We start from the raw sequence: 18,523 nt of genomic DNA, 5'->3' as shown, positions 1-18,523 counted from the left end.
TTGCTGGCAGTGAAAACTGAGTAAATTCTCTCGGGTTTTAAACAAAAAAAAAAGATATTTTTTTTTTTTTTACTATAGTACTGCAGAGATGCACTACTTATGTAATGTAGCTTTGATTTCTTTCTGTTTTGGTCTCTCTCTTTCTCAGGCAGAACTGTTGTGTTACATTATATTGTCTTTTATTTGCATAAGTTCATTTTTTGTCTTTTTAGAACATACTTGTTTTGTTGATAAGGAGCAATTTAGCATGACACGTATTTGGAAGTAAAACCAACCCTTTTTGTGTCCTGAAAAAAGTGATGTGCTGTATCTACCTATTCAAATGAAACTATAGCCATAGCACACAAGTCAATGCTGTTTAGCAGTTTTTAGTAGTTTGTTTTCATGATTGCTTTTAAGTGGTCATAAAAAGCTTGGTACATCATGAGAAAAGGGATGATCCAACATCATTTAAGTTACTGTTTGCTACCACTGTAATAGATTTCTGTCACCACCCCATTATATCTGCTTTTTTCTTCCAATAAACTCTTTAAATTCTTTATCATCTTTCTATCTGTGTGATTTTGTTTGTATGTTTTTTTTTTTACTAGTTTTGTTCATTTTCACTGGGTCAATTTTTCCTTAAAATTATCTCACCTTTTAAAGTACTTCCAGTGTTTGGTTTTACATCTCATTTATAGTATGTTTTTGTCTGCCTGTTTCATAAATTTAATGTTTGTTGTCTTTTGTTAAATACACGTTTATGATTATGTTCCTCTATTTAGCTTAGTTTCTTTCCTGAGTATTTTTTCATGGGGTTTAATTCTTTTTATTTTATTTTTATTTTTTTTAATGAAAAAACTTCCTGGATACTTCCATGCTACTGTGGTAAAATAGTCTGCTGCTATAACAGCAAACTGTTATCAGAAGTTGTGATCAGAATTTTTTAATTATTATTTTTCTAAGGGTACTCATGCCCTAAAATCATCTCTGTTATTATGCTTCTCGTACTTACACACAAAATAGCACTCCCTGTGTTCTGTAAGAAAACTAACATAATTTACTAAACTATCTAGTAAGAGCCTGAGATTAAATATAGGACAAGGTATCATATTCCTCCCTTCATTTGGCTTCTAAATCAGCTCACAACTGAGAGTTCACAAGTATTACATTGCTTTCTGCATTTGTGTTAATTTTCTCTATAGAAGAGATAAGCTCACTTAGCCACATTTTGTGAGATCAAGATTAAAGTAGTAGAAGTGCAAAGGAACTTGGATATCCTCCTTTCGAAAAGAAGTGGAAGACATGTAGCATCAATGGAAATGTTAAATTTCAAAATACAGATATTCTAGTGAATGTATTTCCTTAGGAGAGTGTGTTTATTCTGCAGAGTTTCTCTGAGTATAGGTTTTGCTGATATGTGAAGTGCAAAAGATTACTTCTTTGGACGCTTGTACATAGAAGTTAATTAGCAACAGGATTTTATACTTGCCTGCACTGCAGAAAGAAATCTTGATTTCTGTCATTTTTCTTTCTGGAACTTCTGAGAGTATTGTCATAAAGCAAAGCTCTGCTCTTTGCTTAAGACTTGGGAATATATGGTATTTATCCACATTCAGGAATATTTCTTCTATACAGAAGCAAAAAAATAGACCTTTTGACAATTCAGAAAAAAAATACAAGATATAGGGAGATATAGGGATGTTCTCTTTGTTACGCTTATTTATTTTGGCAGTGTAATGGCTTCCATTTTTTGAACTTCGTGTGTATCAGTCAGTCTAAATCCCCGTTAGTCTCTCAAAACTTATTAAAAAAATAAAAATAGGTCCATTGTCTAAATTAACCCATCCGATCCAGTTGTACTGTCTTGCATAATCTTTTCTTATTGAGCTAAAAATTGCATTTTTTTTAGATAGACTTCGCTATGTCTATCTATTCATATTCACTATGTCTATCTATTCATACTCACTGACCTCAGTTAATGTAAAGAAAAGTTTTCTCATTTCACTTCTATTTACAGTAAGCCTCCTGCAACGCAATATCCTTATTATGAAATGCTGATTGGTCTCATTCCACGGTGTTGCGTTTTGTTTTGTTTTCAGATGCAAAATAATGTGTGTAAGAGCTATTTCTGCCCTAGTTATTACCGTGTTTTAGATTTTTACATAGACTATGCAACAAATGCAACATTCTTAGTTTTTTAATAGTGGTGAGACATTTGTATGGCAGCTTGTTGCATGAGTCCATGTTCTGGTTTGTGGAGAAGGAACAGGAACAATAAAGCAAAAACTGCTCTGATTTTAGCCAGCAGAGACGGAAACAAATATGCTTTATTAGTGTCGTAGGACCTGTAGAGAATAGTTTTAAGTCACACATTGCACAGTAGTGACTGGTGGGCACACATGGGAAAACACTGGATCTTGCAAGCAGTACTTAGTCTCTGTTTGAGGAATTGGCTAATTCCTCCCCTGATTTCGGTGGGCCCATCTTGGTGTATATATCAGTTTACTCTGATACATTACTGTTTGGGGCTTATTGTCTCATACCAAACACAGTATGTTGAATGCTTTTCTCTGTAAAATGCACCTCTTTCCTCACTCAAAACATTTTTCTCCCAAGGATGAAGCTACAGGTACGGTAGTATTTAGTTCTGTAGTAGTTGACTTCTTGTAGCATATGGGCCCTGATAGGGGCCATACTAGTATTTGGACTGGATGTATAGCTCAGAGGTGTTGTCGACTTATATGTTCTTGGAGTTGATGTGGCTTTCTAACACATGCTGTAATGCTGACCTTGCCGTATCCCGTGAGCTACCCGTAGTAAAAATACTAGCATGTTTCTAGCACCTTTCTTAGCGTGAGCTTAATGCGGGAGTATGTTTGTGTTCTTCTTAGAGCTTTCTGTGATGGTGTTCAGTTCAACTCTTAAATTATTTCTATTTCTGCTTAATCCTGTGAATTGAGGGGGATGAGAATATTGATGGGGAGGGGATGTGCACGTGCACAAGTATGCCACATCTTACCACCAGATTTTGTGTAAGTGCTGATGTGACCAGTTTCTTTCATATCAACCTAGAAATGCTGAATAGTAGCTGAAGCAGCTTTGCCTTGTAGCGTGTCTTCCTAGAAATATTAAAGCCAGTTCATGGAAGCTCCAAACCTTTAGTGGGACCGAGGTTTGGACTTCTGGATAAACAAAGTGAGGTTTTTCGGCCTTTTGGATTCTGGGTTGGTTACTGATTTATTTTGGTTGTCTTTCTGTTCCTTTTCAAGGTTCTGCCACTTTGCACCACTGGCAGCAGCTGGCTCAGCCTCACTTGGGCGGGATCCTGGACCCGAGGCCCGGGGTTGTCACCAAGGGCTTCAGGACCCTGGACCTTGACCTGGATGAAGTGTACTGCCTTAATGACTTTGAGGAAGATGAGACAGGTGACATTTCTTACAAGGGCCTAACTACCTCGACGCCAGTTCAGCACACAGAGACCTCAGGTGAGAGGTCACAAGCACAAGTGACTGTTTCAGACAACAAGAATAACCCCCGCCAATCTCAGGCTTTCACAGAGGAGATGCAGGAGTCCGCGACTGACGATGATGAGGGGTCTGGTGAGGGAAACTCATTAAGTCCAGTAAAACTGACATCTTTACAGGATTTTGATTACTGGGCCATTCTCACATCTCTCCAGAACAGCATCCATAATATTGCTTTGTGTGTAGCATCGGCACGTTAACGTGTGCGGTAGTTAGAACATAACCATCTAACATTGGCTCAAAAATCCTTTCTTTAATAATCTTTTAATTTGACTTTTTTTCTTTAGTAACAGCATCTGTGGTCAATATTTTGCTCTATTTTGATAAGAGAAGGCTGCTAAAAGGAAACGGTTTGTTCACAAACCTGTGTGTGGCACATGTGGGACTTGTGGGTGTATTGAGTGCACGCTGTTCACTGTATATAATGTATAGACCGTATGTATTTTGTATGCTTACAGTGTAGATATTTTTCTGACTGTTCATAAGGGGGTGATGCCATACTACAGATTTTGTGCTTTAGGGAAAAAAAAAAAAAAAACAAAAACCACAACACAAAGAGGTAATGATGACAAAAGATCCCTCTAAATTACCTATTGCTGGAACAAACAGAAGTGCCTTGAAAATCAAGCAAAAAATTCAGTTACCTCAGATAGTTACGTGGTTTTAGATTCTCTTTGAGATAAAACTCAATTGAGATAAAGAACTAAGAGGATGTTTTTGTGCCAAGAATATTTTCCTCATTCCCTGTCCACCACACTATTCTTAAATTCTTTCCTTCATATTTATACCATGTAAAGATGTAAGCATGTATAAATGACTCAGGTTTTCATGGATTATTGGATACTCTGAACTGACATTTGCAGCCCATTATTACGCAGGGCTACTGACTCTCAGTACAGAGAAAACACACATAGATGTGTTTTGAGTTCACATTATTTCTTTGTTGTTGTTGTTGATTTTGTTTGTTTTGTTTTAATAAGCTTGATAAGTTTGTTAGTCTCTGTTAAGATGGTAAAAAAATCTTTACCACTGGTAAAGAATCGTATTCAGTCCAGGATTAGAAAACTGCAGAACTCCCTTTTCTTCAGACTTATTTAAAGTAGACATGTGAAAACAAGGACACTTCTTTCACACTCCTTTTTCTGGAATAAATCATAACTTTTTATTTGACTGATCTTTGGAAGATCAAATGATTTCTCAGGGTTAGACAGTAATACTGCGCTGTTCTTTTCGTGAAGTGCAGAGTACCCTTTGTTTTCACTGTGGCAGTTCAGTGCTATCAGCCATTAAACATAAGCTACTTCTTGCAGTTGGTTGTAATATTTCATCCAAACTGTTTGACTTCCCTTTCCTTTTGCTAAAATAAAATAAAATAAAAATAAAATATATAAAATATATTGTTCAGGAATAAAAATGATGTAATTTTTTTATATTCATATGGAAGTAAATAGTATGTCCACAGGAGATATATACAGATTTGTATGTTTACTGTTTAAATAGTCTAAGTACCATCAAGGAAAGCAGATCTAGGAAACATGGACTGAAAAAATCAAAGACTGAAATGACTGGCTTTTTTTTGTTGTTCTATAGAATAAAATATTCAAGAGAAAATATGATTAATTTTAAAACATGTTGCTGCAGAAAGGAAGGGAACAAGCAGTTCTTCATATACTCAGGATAAAATAATGGTGCAAAAGATCCCCCTTGGGTTACTCTTTGGCAAAGAGTTTTCCAATTGTAAGAGTAGTCAATACAGGAACTTGCCCTAAGTTGTGAAACCTTACTGCCTTGGACTATATGTACAGAGGGATGATATAGATACAGTGTGTTTTGTTTTTAGAAAAGATTAGAAAAACATCTGTGAGCAATAATTTGGAAGAGTTCTTTATTTAGAGTAGAAGTACAAATTTAGGCCTGTGTTATGATTATAAATTGGCAAAAAAGACATACCTTTGTTTCCTTTCTCCATTACAATTTCAACACAGGTCACTTAGAACAAGTTATCCCCTGGTGACAGCTATTTTTTCCCTGGAAAACTCTATCTCAGGCAAGGTTTTTAAGCATATTCCCTACCTTATTAATTAGCAAGTCAATAAAATCTTTGAAACTGCTCTAGTAATCTTGGATCGTTTGCTGAATAATTTTTGATACATTACAGAAATACAGAAGTTTGTCAAAATGAATAACTTTTATGTCTAGAATAAAGAAATAAACTGGAAACTTATTTCCCATTCTTTATCCTTCCTCCAAATTTCCCAGTGGCTTAGGATTTAGGAGTGTCCACGAGCCACCACACTGTGTGGCACACCAAATTGCTCTGCTCTAATGAAGTGAAGATATTGCTGTATCTGCTTATTATTGAAGCAGTTTGTTAGGTGGTATACAAGATACTGTGGATATTTTGATGTGGTAGCACTTCTCTGAATCCACAGTCGTACTTAAATGTTTTATTTTCAAATAGCATGAATATTTCACAGTAATTATTTATTTAAGAAAAATCTGTCAGCATTTGCTATCTGTGTTGTTAAAATGTTAGAATTTCAGTTTGGGGATAAAATCATGTTGAAGCCATATTAAACACTTCAAAGACTTTACATCTGTACTTCATGGTTCTATTTATATGAGAAGACCTCAGCCAAAAGAAAGTTAAGAAAATACTGCCCAAGGGATACCTGCCTTACCTCAGGTTTTCATCTCTCACTGTTTCCAAAGGAAAAATAAATGGAAAGCTTAGAAAGGCAGACATTTGGAAAAACAAAATGTAAATTGTTTAAGAAACAGGAGTAGTGCTCCTGGCATAGGGATACGGGCTCTTAGTGGTTTTGACTAGTCACAGTCACTCCCTGACACCAGTATTTACCGAAGGACATTCTTCTCAGGAGGCGCCTAACCACTTTAGGACAGCACCATGCTCATGTTTTACAGCTACTGTGTTTACCACCCAGCTCTGTTTTGTTTCAGTAGTTAGCCCACGTGTCACATTTAGCACACCCTAAATGCTCCCTGCTCTGTCAGCCAAGAGTTTTCAGTGCCAGTGGCACTGGTGGTCAAAGCTTTCACCTTAAGTCACCTGGAAAGGATGAACTTGACTGAATTTAGAGAGTACATGGAGTAGCTATCTTGTTCTGTGGATCCTGTTAGATACTGGAACAGGTTGCCCAGAGAAGCTGTGGGTGCCCCATCCCTGGGAGTATTCAAGGCCAGGCTGGATGGGGCTTTGGACAACCTGTTCTGGTGGGAGGTATCCCTGCCCAGGTCAGGAACTAGGTAATCTTTAAGGTCTCTTTCAATTCAAACCATTCTGTGATGTGTGATCTAATTTTCAGAAAATACAGTCTACTTGGGAATGGAGTTGTGGGCATACACTCACAAAAGTAAAGTCCATACATTTAATCCCAAATTATAACACTTGGAGGAAGAATCTGCCCACAGTCCTTTGCTGTTATTCTCTTCCAAATCCCTGTCTAACCAGCCTGCACAAAAGAGATGTACAAATTCCCCATCTCGCTCTACTAAAAGGCCAGAGAACTCTGCTTCCTCCTTTTGTTAAAACATGAAGAAGGGAAAAAAGAAAAGAAAAAAAAAAAGAATAGAATAATTCAGTTGGAAAAGATTTCTAACGTCATGTTGTCCAACCTTTAACCTAGTACAGTGGCTTGCTTCAGTGTTGGACTAAAACTTTGCCTTTGTGTCAGGACGGATCAAATCATACTCTGAAGATTACTGATTTTTTTTTAAAGTTCATTCTTGCGTAATGCACTGTGAGCTCTTTGCCTCCTCTCTATTCATCTAACACAATGGTGAACTTGAAGTTGGAACCATTGTTAAAAAAAGTTCAGTCATTTTAGAATAGCTGCTTATTATGGATCTTCCTCAAGCACAATATATCTGATATCTTTCTGCGGATGGGGCAGGCCACTAGTTTGCCCACTCTAACTTTGTACCTTTCTTTGAATGAGCTGGTTGAAAACCCAGATGATACGGCCTTTGGAGGGTTCCCTGAGCAGAATATTATGTCCTGAATGTATCTGTTTTGCTGTTTGCATCTAGCAGAATGGCCCAGAAGCCCTGAGTACTCAAGGTGGATCTGAAACAGGTCTGAGTTATAGAAAATCAGCTTTGTGTTTGTTGTGTTAAGTAGGGAAAGCTCTGCTTTTCCAGAAGATGGAGCTCTCCGCAGTCAGGTTCTTGATCAGTATTTTTTTTTCTGTGTTTTAAAAGATGTTTTTACAATAGAGTTTTGCTTACAGGAGAGTCTCTTTCAGCTGTAGTATTTTGCGTTATTTCCAAAATGCCTAAGAATCAATTAAAAAAAAAAAAAAAGCTTAATAAGGTAAAGAATCATTAATTACTGAGAGCCAGAACACAATACTGCAGCAATCTAGGGTTTAGTTAGATTTTTAATTTAGGGAAAAACATACACATACTGTTTAGTTTGTGTTAGTCCTGATGGATAAAAATTGCATTATATTTCTGTATAGATATTATGTATAGATTATTATAGACTATTATAGATAATTATTATAGATATGTATAGAATTATATGTAGATTTCTTTATATACAGATATGAAATTTGTTAATCATCTACTTGTTTGAAAAACAGGGTATAAATAAAACATTTATTTTTAGCCATAGTCATATGGAACAGATATTCCTAGAGGCAAACCTATGTACAACAGATGGAGGAAGGGTTATTCAGACACAGTTTCTTTTAGCCATTGGTATTGAAGATGTTTACTGGGAATACGAGCTTTGCATATGGAAAAAATAATTTGCTCTTAAACCCCCACAATTGATTACTTCACAACTCAATGTTATATTAAAAATAGTATTTTGCTGTGTATATGAAAATAGTCTCTCATAAAGTTACATACTACTTATTCACAAGATTATACTAATTAGGTTATGGCTATTCTTACGAAAAATTACTGGGTTAGGAATAAATCATTTTGTTTCTATTTTACAAACTTTGTTCATTTACAGCAACAGGTTCTCTCCCTCTCTTTGTATTGTGTCCAAAGGATGGAAAATGCAACAGCAATGTGCACCCCATTGTTGACTGATGGAGGATGAAGCTGGTACAGAACTTTTTAGTGGTATTTGAAGGTGGAAAACATCCTGGAAATTGCTTTTTATTGATAATTTCGATTTGTTTCCTCTTACTAGGGCCAAGTGACTTCTCTACTTTTAGCAGCCTTCTCCTATCTCTGACTCATTAATAACAATGAGTCTTGCTTTTGCTAATGCAGCTATATATCTTCGATGTGCCTGTTTCCAATCTGAGGGGATGCTCAATGGATATTACAAATGGGGACAGTTCACTTACTGTGTTACAGCTGTGTGCTTCTTTGGGTTGAGCTTGCAATCCTAAACCAGCGTTGCTTTAATCTGTTCTCTATTCATCATCCAGGGATAATTGCTTTGTTTCTACTTGATTTGTGTCAAGTCCTTTGTTTTCTCTAAGTAACCAATTTTTTTCATGTCCGGTTATTTGAGCTCTTTCTCCAGATTTTCTTTTTCCTCTCTACAATATGGAGAGAATCATGATTGCTAGGCTGTGCTCCCTTGTAATAACTTTTATAGTGCTCACACTAATCTCTAAAGCAACTGGAATCCTGAAGCATCATAATTCCCATCTCTGGAGGTGAAGTAGAGCTTGTTGTTACGTTATGCTGTGCTAACTTTTGAGTGTGTTAACATGACACTCCAGTATTTTATTTTATTTTTTGAAATATCCTTCTTTAATGTACAGCAGTACATTTTAATATTTACTAGGCTTGAGTCACTGTTGATTGTATGCTTAGACACTTCTGCTTCCACCATTCACACTCCCTGTGCTCTATCCTTCACACACCGCTTATATGTGCTTCTAAAGGACTACCTAACTGCACACACTTTTTTTGAGCTGTGATACTGTAGATGTGGAAAAGGGAACACAGCCACAATTTAAGACTTGCCTTGCTTCTGCTAATCATATCTGGAAGTTCAGAATGGCATCTGGTCTAGTTGGTCTGTCTGTCTGTCCTCTGCAATGTGTTGAATAGTTGTATACTGTGGTATTCAAATGTGGCTTATCTGGGGAATGGCTCAAGAGGGCTGGGTAGAAACGAGGGAGGGAGCTGCGCACAGTTTTTATCATGCATGTCTTTTAACCACTGTGAAGTTGGGTTGTTAAGTAAGAGAACCTATGCAATCATGATATCTTTGGTATGATACTTTGGGTGTTTTTCAATCAGCTTTTCAGATGCATGGCTCTTAAATTTTCTATTTTGCAATGGCCCCAGCTGCATTATACAGCAAATTAGTGTATCTACAGAAGTGTTTATACTAAGAAAAAAGCAGTTGGCCTAGGTTCTTCATTTTATAAATTATGAGCTGTATTGCTTCTTTCCCAAATTAATGATAAACTTGCAAATGGGCATCTTTGCAGCCACATTTGTAGGGAAAATGCTTTACAACACTGTTTACAAAAACTCAAAAATTGCTATATTGTGCAGCTGAGTACATACAGTCTTAAAGAACCTAAACACATGCACAGGGGAAGTGTCACAGATGTACAGTAGTGGATCCAAAAATACCTACCACTTTCCTTACTATGAATATAAAAAGAAATGAAATAGAGAAATAGTGCTGTGTGTCCATTCCCTCCCTTCTCCTCCCTAACATTTTAGTGTGTACTTGTAGCACTAGTAAGCCGGATCCATTACTGAAAAGTAATGGGGATACCTTTTTGTGGATCAATCTAAATGCTGAAATGCACAAGCATTCAGTAAATCCTAGTGCTCCTTTGCTGGTACTAGAAAATGTTTGTTGCAATTTCCCATTGATTAAAATTGCTAGCTTAGATAAGCACTAGCATTTCAAACGCTGCCTTGTCTAGATCTGTTTTGAGCAAGACTTTTCTGCAGTGTTAGTGATCACAGGGAAGTTTCAGCAGGACATTTCAGCACTGGCCTTGGAGTCCTAGATTTGATTGGAGAACAAGTGTCTGATAGAGCACTGTAGCACTTGTGTATTTCACTTTTCTTGCATTGATCCTGCCTGAGGTACCTCATCACTTTTTGCATCTGTCCTATCAGCACACAGAAGTTTGTGTTTTGTTTCTTTTTTTTTCCTGTGTAAAATGCAAAGAATTTGCTTTTTTTTTTTTTTAAATTTAGTACCTCATCCTGGGAAGTGCATGTCACAAACCAACTCCACCTTCACCTTCACCACCTGCCGCATTCTGCACCCTTCTGATGAGCTCACACGAGTCACACCAAGGTAAGGGTTTCCCTTGGCAAAGCCTTCAGCTATGTCAGAGCTTCCACATGAGGAGACACAAATTAGTGGCATAAGCAAAAGCATTAGCTGCACTGATGAATTTTACAACACACCCTCAGAATTACTCCTCCCGTTTTCAGTTACCTCAAAATGATTTTATTTGAGAGGCAAGTATAATGTTTTAGACAGCAAATCAAAATATCTTATACTTTGTTGTCTCTAGTTAAAATACTGCCAGATCAGAAAAAGTTTCTTCCTGGTATCCAAAGCTGGATATCCCAAACTAGGTACAGACGCTATGGGTGAATGCTCAGACTGTGGTGCTCATCCCATTGTGCATTTCCTGTGTTGTCCAAAGAAACGTATTAGATTTTTCTGGGGAGGACAAAATGAAATCTTTGGTGCAGGTTGAAAAGGGATATGCTGGTAAGGAAACATAGAAATAGATATTTCAGCAGTACCCAGGAAATGCATGAGGAAGGGAGGAGAAAAAATGACTTAATTAAAAACAGGGAGCTGCCTACTCTGTTCCTAGGTGTAACTGTTGGAAATGAGTTCTTATTAGCCAGATTGAAACTAATGAACTGGCTTAATAATAGCAATTGACGAGTGCAGGCACATCCTTGTAGAATGTGAAGAGATGAGAATTGGAGAGGGTGAGTGAATTTCATACATAGAGGGCTCTTTGCTTCCTTAGGAAATCAGAAGTTAAAGTGTGTTTTGCTGTGCAGAAGGACAATGCCTCATTGCTTTCTCTGTCCCTTTCAGCTCCTATGGGGGAGTGTACCCTTGTGTAGGTACCCATTCAGAGATGATGTGTCTAGACTTGTTTAGACACCAGATGGGCACTGACTACCTAAGGAACGCATGAGAAGTAAGGGTATTAAATATGAACACCTGTCAGGTGATAAATGCGTGTAAAGGAAATAGATTATGAATAAATGTAACTTTCCTGCTTCCCTTTCTGAATGTAGTGAGTTGATCTTGGTCTGGCTCATTTTTCTTTATTGTCTTTTGTCTTCCTCTCCCCTCAACAATACTACTGAAGAGATCCTTTTATTTGGCTGCAATTCTATTTTGTTCTTCTTATCCTTGAATTGGTGTTAACTGTGGTCATAAAAAGCTCCCTGATTGTGCTGGTTACTAAATCTAACAAATCAGCCGTAGCTGACAGCTAAATTCCATACATTTTCAGGTGCTTTGGTTACCCCAAAGTTCACGATTGATTCAGGAGGAAAAAGACCAAAACAAACAACATGATGTTTTCAGCAGGCATGTTTAAGGAGCAACTCCTTACCAACTATAAACGATTCTTCACAGGTCATGTGAGAAGGACGAGGAAACTGCATTATGTCACGTTTTGCTGAGAGGAGATGTAGGGCAGACACTATGACCCAGCGTGGCAGGGGGTGAGCAATGCTGCCAGCAGCTCTCTGTTGGCAGGGCCATGTGGAAGGAATGCTAGAGTGTGTGGCACCAGCTAACCCAAAGAGTTTAGATACTTGCCTACCTGGTTGCGTTTGAACCTAGCCTCTAACCCAGGTTGTGCTCTAACCTGACTAAATTTCATCTAGCCCAAGGAGGTGCTCATTTGTTTGTTTCTTTTCCCAGTCTAACTCTGGAACTGCCACTGGGCTGGGTTGCTGAGGCCAGTTTGGGTCTGTTTCTATGGCTGTGTCTGGGCTGCTCTGCAGTGTTTGCTCAGCTTGGAGAGAGAAATATTTCCTGTTTAAAGCAATACCCAAATGATCTACCAAGCAAAAAAGTAACACCTACATAATAACCAGTTTTTTGCAGGACTTATTTTTTAATTGCACTATAACACATACCAGTGCTTACAAATTAGTAAAACAAATAATAATAATAATAATAAAAATAATAATAATAATAAAAAAAACTGCTCTAACTTTCTGCAACTGAAATCTAGGGCTCCACTTAAGTGCTGTAGTGCTCATGACTTGGGCACCTTAAAGCCCGATAATTAACACTCATGTCTGAGTTTCCAAAATGTACTTCATCCTATCCTGTAGAAAGTCTGTTCACGGAGTAAATTCTCTTCCTCTTTCTTTTCCCTCCCTAATGTTTTTCAAAAGTTCTTCTGTACTTCTGTGTCTAGCCAGTATGGGAGATGCATCACAGTGGCTGTCACTGCTCTTCAGTGCCACCACCATAAACTGCATTTGCAGCTCTGAAGATGCAGTACTGATCGATTCTTAAGAGAAAAGCTGAGAACTAATGCTTCCTTTCTGCTCAGACTGTGTGTGTGTGCTGCTGCAGTGGGCATGTGTGGTGGTTTTAGTTCTGCTCTGCGTTCTTCCCTGCCACTGACTCCACCGAGGCAAAATGAAGGGACCACAGAAGACTTTACCTTAGCACATCCGCTGGCTGCACTGACGGCCACAACCCACATGGTGGTGCAAGACGACAAATTTTGAGGCAGTTTAGTAAGGCTGCTCTTGAAATTGCGCCATTCTAAATATTAGTTCTCTCAAAAGTGTGTCAGTGCAGTTTGCAGATAGGAATATATGGGATTCATCTTGCTGAATCGTATCTGCAGGGTAAACATTCTTTGGCAGTTTTACTGTTTTCAATAGGAGTTGTTACAGTTCCAAATAATGGTAGAGGTCATTTAGTTAGATCCTATTTACCCATGGAGGGAAGACTTAGCTTGAAACTTGGTAATGCCAGGCCAACATTGGCTCATTAAAGATGTCAAAGTTCTGCTGTTTTTTCAGAGATCACTGGACTAAAGTTTTTAGTATTACATTGACTTATGTTAGCCGATTGCTGTATACCATTAAATGAAGTTCTAAGCTCATCAAAAACAAGCTCAGAACAAAGCCACCCAGGATGTTCAGTTTCAGTCACGGCAGTGTTGACTTAGGTGAAATGGAGCTGTAACTTAATAGGGAAGTCCCACTCTTTGCCTTGTTCCCTACCTCCCACCTACTTAGTTTTACCCTCTCTTGCATTGGCTTTGGTGCTTGTATGACTCTTTGCTGGGTGTCTTCTACTTCCAAACCTGGCAAGACAAAGGGAAAGGTTTCCATCTTTGAGCAGTGGTGGGCTCTCAGGTCAGTAAATTTTGTTTAGCATTGTGTTGCAGTGGGCAAGACCCCTCAGCTGCCACTAGAAGAATGAATCCATGCCTAGTAGGTGGAATTCTCTTTTTTGTGTATGTATATCTGGCAAAAAATGCAGCATCTCAGCATAGTCAGAAGTAGTCAGAAAGCTTTTTTTTTTTTTTGCCTTTTTTTTTTTTTTTTTTTTAAAGCTGCATGTAACCTAACCCTTGGGATTCTCCCAAATAGACATGAACCTGGAGTGTTACGGGTGTCCTCCATGCCTTGTTTCAGCAATAACTGAGTACACAATGACGTATTCAATGAATGGTGTACCTTGGTCTGACACAAATTTTAAGTAGGGATTATGCCTAGGTAAATATGCTGTGGCTGACCAGATCTGTAACTAATAGTTTGTTGGTTTTTTTTAAGGATTGAGTCTGTGTTCATTCAGTATGATCTACCAAAATGGGTGCTATTTGATATGCCTCAAAACCTAATAACCAACAGTAGTATGCTTAAGAAAAAATGCAGTAATATATCAATAAGCATAAGTTTATAATGCTTGCCACTTGTTCAGGTCATTGCCAATGTAACATTTTCTTGCCCACTGCTGCAAACATAAATTATTTTGAAAAGAAAGAACTAGATTTGGGAGGAAAGTTAGCCATGTTTCAAACTATAGGAATTAATGCTGTACTGAACTAACAGTAGAATGGCTCTTTGTCAGGTATAGTTTGCTACTGAGTGATCAGCTACTTTGGTCAATTGACAACCAAGAACTTTTACTGCTCCTTTTTCTCATTTCTTTTGATGACTGTCTACCACCACTGTCCACCACCATTAGAAGTCAGATCCCACATCTCCTTCCCCTTAAATGCGAACAAATTCAACATAAGAAAGGTTGGACCTTACAGGGGTGCATGTTGGTGACAATACTAAATTCCAGCAGCTTTGCTACAAATGCTTCTGTAGCAAGTATGTTCCCCTCCTCCCTTGCCATTGGCTCCGCTATGACCCAGCAGTACTAGAATAACTAGCAGTTCTGCGTGCTCAGAAGCAACACTAAAAACCAAATCTGTCTTGCTTATACCATCGGTCGAGTCCCCCTCTTTCCTTGTCTCATGGAAGCAACTGGGAATTGTGACTTCCAGTTGATCAGGAGGGAAAACTGAAGGTGCTGATCACAAACCTGTCAATATAATAGTTCATCAGAAGAAATGAGGGGGTGGGTTGTTGGGGAATGCATTAATCCCATGAAACTGTCTGCTGAGGTATCCAAAGTGGAGAGATGCATTTTGTAAAAGATGTTTTTTCAGTACTTGTCACATTTGTTAAGACCTGGGAAATTACAGCTTCCCATGCACTCTCTACATGGGTAAAAGTCCCTAATTTGGGTTAAAAATCTGGCTTGCAATAAGTTTGAATTTATTGTGTGTAAGTGCAAAGAATAATTTGACTGCTTCTTTGCTTTCAGCCTTAACGCAGCACCTACTCCAGCTTGTGGCAGCATTAGCAACTTGAAAGGCACCCCGGTGGCTACTCCCTGTACTCCTCGGCGTCTGAGTTTGGCCGAATCCTTCACTAACCTCCGGGAATCCACGACGACAATGAGCACGTCTCTGGGGCTGGTGTGGCTGCTGAAGGAAAGGGGCATCTCGGCAGCAGTGTACAATCCACAGAGCTGGGACAGAGCCAGCAGAGGCACTCTCCTGAACACATACTCACCTAAAATGGCGATCATTCCTTCCACTCCACCAAACTCACCTATGCAGACACCTTCTTCTTCCCCTCCATCCTTTGAGTTCAAGTGTACCAGCCCACCTTACGACAACTTCCTGGCTTCGAAGCCCGCCAGTTCGATCCTGAAGGAGGTGAGAAATAAAAAGAACATCAGGAACAGTGAGAGTCAGACTGACGTGTCTGTTTCCAACCTTAATCTCGTGGACAAAGTCAAGAGGTTTGGTATTGCCAAAGTTGTGAGTTCAGGGCAGGCTCCAGCTCCTCCTTTAACTGATGACCAGGGACCTCTTCTTTGTGGGGCACAAGGACCGGTGAGGGGCCTTGTTCCTGGAGGCCTGGCACCAGACAGTCTCCCACTGGGCTGCCCTGCTGTGACCAGTGCCATCGGGGGCATCCAGCTAAACACTGGCATCCGAAGAAACCGGAGCTTCCCCACCATGGTGGGTTCCAGCATGCAGATGAAAGGCCCGACAACGCTCACTTCGGGGATCCTCATGGGAACCAAGCTCCCGAAGCAAACTAGCTTACGATGAAGGACTTTATTTTTACAGCTAGTCTTTTTAAATGAAAATACTCAGATTCTTTCTCCAATCCTCTTTTCCTCTCCCCACCACCCCTTCATTGCCTCTTGAGTTTGACAAATCAACTTTGTGCCTAATGGGAGAAATGTGTAAACTTTGTAAAAAATGTGTAAATATGTACCAGATCTATTGTAACTAATTGGATTCTTTTACTGTTTGACTGAGTGCGAAAGGCTCTACATTATGATTGCTGTATTAGGGTTAACTTGCTAACCTTTTGAAGAGTTTGTTTTTTTGTTTGTTTTCGTTTTTTAATATGCACTGAAATAAATCAAAAGAACATAAACAACAAGAAATAGCTTGACTAGGAAAAACGTGAATTCTGTAGCTAGCCTAACTTGAGTTGAAGGTGCATGGGAAGCTATTGAATATGTTATGTGAGACATCACTTGAAGCATGGGAGTATTTGTGCTTCATTAAATGCTGAAAGAAGCACTCAGTTTAACACTTGATAGTTTTATTTTTGCTTTTGTAGATGAGTAGAGCTGAATTATTGGAGTGCCTGGCTATTATGCCTGAATGGATGAAACTTTATTTCTGTTCTGTATTCTCCTCCTCCCTGATACGACAAACTTGAACTAATACTGTGTTGAGGTCAGCAGGCCTACTGGGTACCTGGAATATTGACATATTTCTACCACTGCTGTTTCATTTTGGCATGCTTATGTTCTGTGTGACTTCTTTATATTATTTTTGTTTTGTTTTGTTTTTCAATGCTGCACTGGATCGTGGAAGGGAAAATGCTTTACTATGTGTTGCTGCCACTGAAACATCCTTTGTCAGTGTGCCCAAAGAACAATTTTCACAACTCATGAGGTAAACATTGGTGCTGACTTCCTAGAAGCCAGAGTTGCGGAACAGATTTGACAGATAAGAATGTTATAAAAGAACATGTAGCAAAATCAGTGTTAGGAAAAGGCGCGTCCTTGAAACCTCAGCAGAGAACCACAAAAATTTAGTAATGGAATGGTACAAGCTGGAAAAAGCAACTTGCAATCAACATGTTATTGTTCAGCTTTCATGCATGTAGAGGACCATGGTGTTGTAGACAGGGTGAGAATATTCCTTGCCTATTTTCTGTTTTCTTTTTTTTTTTTGGAAGAAATCTTTTTTGTTCAAAGTTTGACCTTTGCAGAGGTAAAAGTATGTAAAACACTATGTTCCGTGGTGGTATAAATTGAAAAAGCCACCTCCCAATGCCAAACCTATAATACTCCACTTCTTTAGAAAAGAAACAAGATGTCACGCCATTGAGTTGTGGCCAGGTGATCCTTATTGCTCTTATGATTTTCTTACCTGTTTCTCCCAAATTTCTGCTGGGTGCTTGTAGAGAGAATTGAAATCTCCTGGAACTGGAATGGTCTGGAGGGAGCTTGTTCCTAGAGCTGAGCTGAGCCCTAAATTGTTTCTGAAGCAGGGAGGGAGAGGAGAAAATGGGGTGGGGTGGGAGTGTCAACATCTGCTTTCTTTTCCTTCCAGTTCTTGTGACATCTAAATCAAGCTCCCTGTTTGTCATTACCATAATCACACTACAAGTAATTGCCGTGAATTGCCATTTGTACCAGACTGTTACTAAATCATTAGCACTGATAATTTCTTGTATAAATGAAACTGTCTTTTAGTCTTTGTGACAAGAGATAGGTGTTTTCTTTTTTTTGCCTTTTTTCTTTTTTTTTGAATGAAGTAGTTATCGCGGTAGTGCTATGGACACTAAGGATATTTTTTGAGAAAGAAAAAAAACACATCGGTCAGTTACTGCATGTGTTTGAAGACTTATATTTATTCTATGAACTTAAAATGTTTTAGTAAAATGTCATCAGCTCTCTTTGCCGTTGTGTGTGTGCACTTATTGCAAGTAATTTAAGTACCTTTTAATTTGAATGTATTCTAAAACAGTAGATAGAATAACAGTTAATTCAGAAAAATCATGGACTTAATGGACCATTTTATATACCCAGAGGAAGAAAGCAATACCATATGAGAATTTAAAGTGTAGAAGCTAATCATGCAATTGGAAAGCATTATTTAGCCTTTCAATAAGCAGTAAGATCTGTCCACCCACCAGAGAAAGCAATTGTAACACATCAGAAAGATGAAATTTAAATTTTCTTCACTAATATCAATAAAATAACAGAAAAGTTGCATTGTTGTGTATTATTTAGCATTTTTTCCAGATCTTTTAAGGTGATAAATCTTTCTCCTCGATCTCTTGCTTTCATCTCTTAGTCAAAGCAAATGAAGAGGCCATTGCGGTGTTTGCTCTTTAAAATTCTTAGTTATAGAAGTGGATGAAAAGTTCTGAGACTTAAAAATTGCCAGAACTGGTTGGTCACTCTTACTCAGATCAGGTCAAAACAAAACAAACAG

General features: G+C 38.4%; 1 protein-coding gene across 17 annotated transcripts in view; it reads left to right on the top strand.

Moving 5' to 3' along the window:
- TRAK1 (trafficking kinesin protein 1) overlaps positions 1-18,300 on the top strand; it is a 130,501-nt gene extending 112,201 nt beyond the window's left edge. For 10 of the 17 annotated variants that reach the window (XM_072033370.1, XM_072033364.1, XM_072033369.1 and 7 more), the window contains 3 exons: positions 3,252-3,581; positions 10,668-10,770; positions 15,310-18,300. In XM_072033370.1, coding sequence (XP_071889471.1) covers positions 3,252-3,581; positions 10,668-10,770; positions 15,310-16,108 — 1,232 coding nt within the window. In that variant the 3' untranslated portion in view covers positions 16,109-18,300. Of the gene's footprint in view, positions 1-3,251; positions 5,731-10,667; positions 10,771-12,090; positions 12,180-15,309 lie in introns of those variants that run through there. The other 7 variants (XM_072033374.1, XM_072033376.1, XM_072033365.1 and 4 more) reach the window with 3 other exon arrangements.
- The last annotated feature ends 223 nt before the right edge of the window (positions 18,301-18,523 follow it).

This window comes from Anas platyrhynchos, chromosome 2 (assembly GCF_047663525.1).
Source record: "Anas platyrhynchos isolate ZD024472 breed Pekin duck chromosome 2, IASCAAS_PekinDuck_T2T, whole genome shotgun sequence".
In the NCBI taxonomy this organism is placed as follows: Eukaryota; Metazoa; Chordata; class Aves; order Anseriformes; family Anatidae; genus Anas; species Anas platyrhynchos.
The sequence above is the reverse complement of the archived record's forward strand: the minus strand, read 5'-3'. Positions and strand labels throughout refer to the sequence as shown.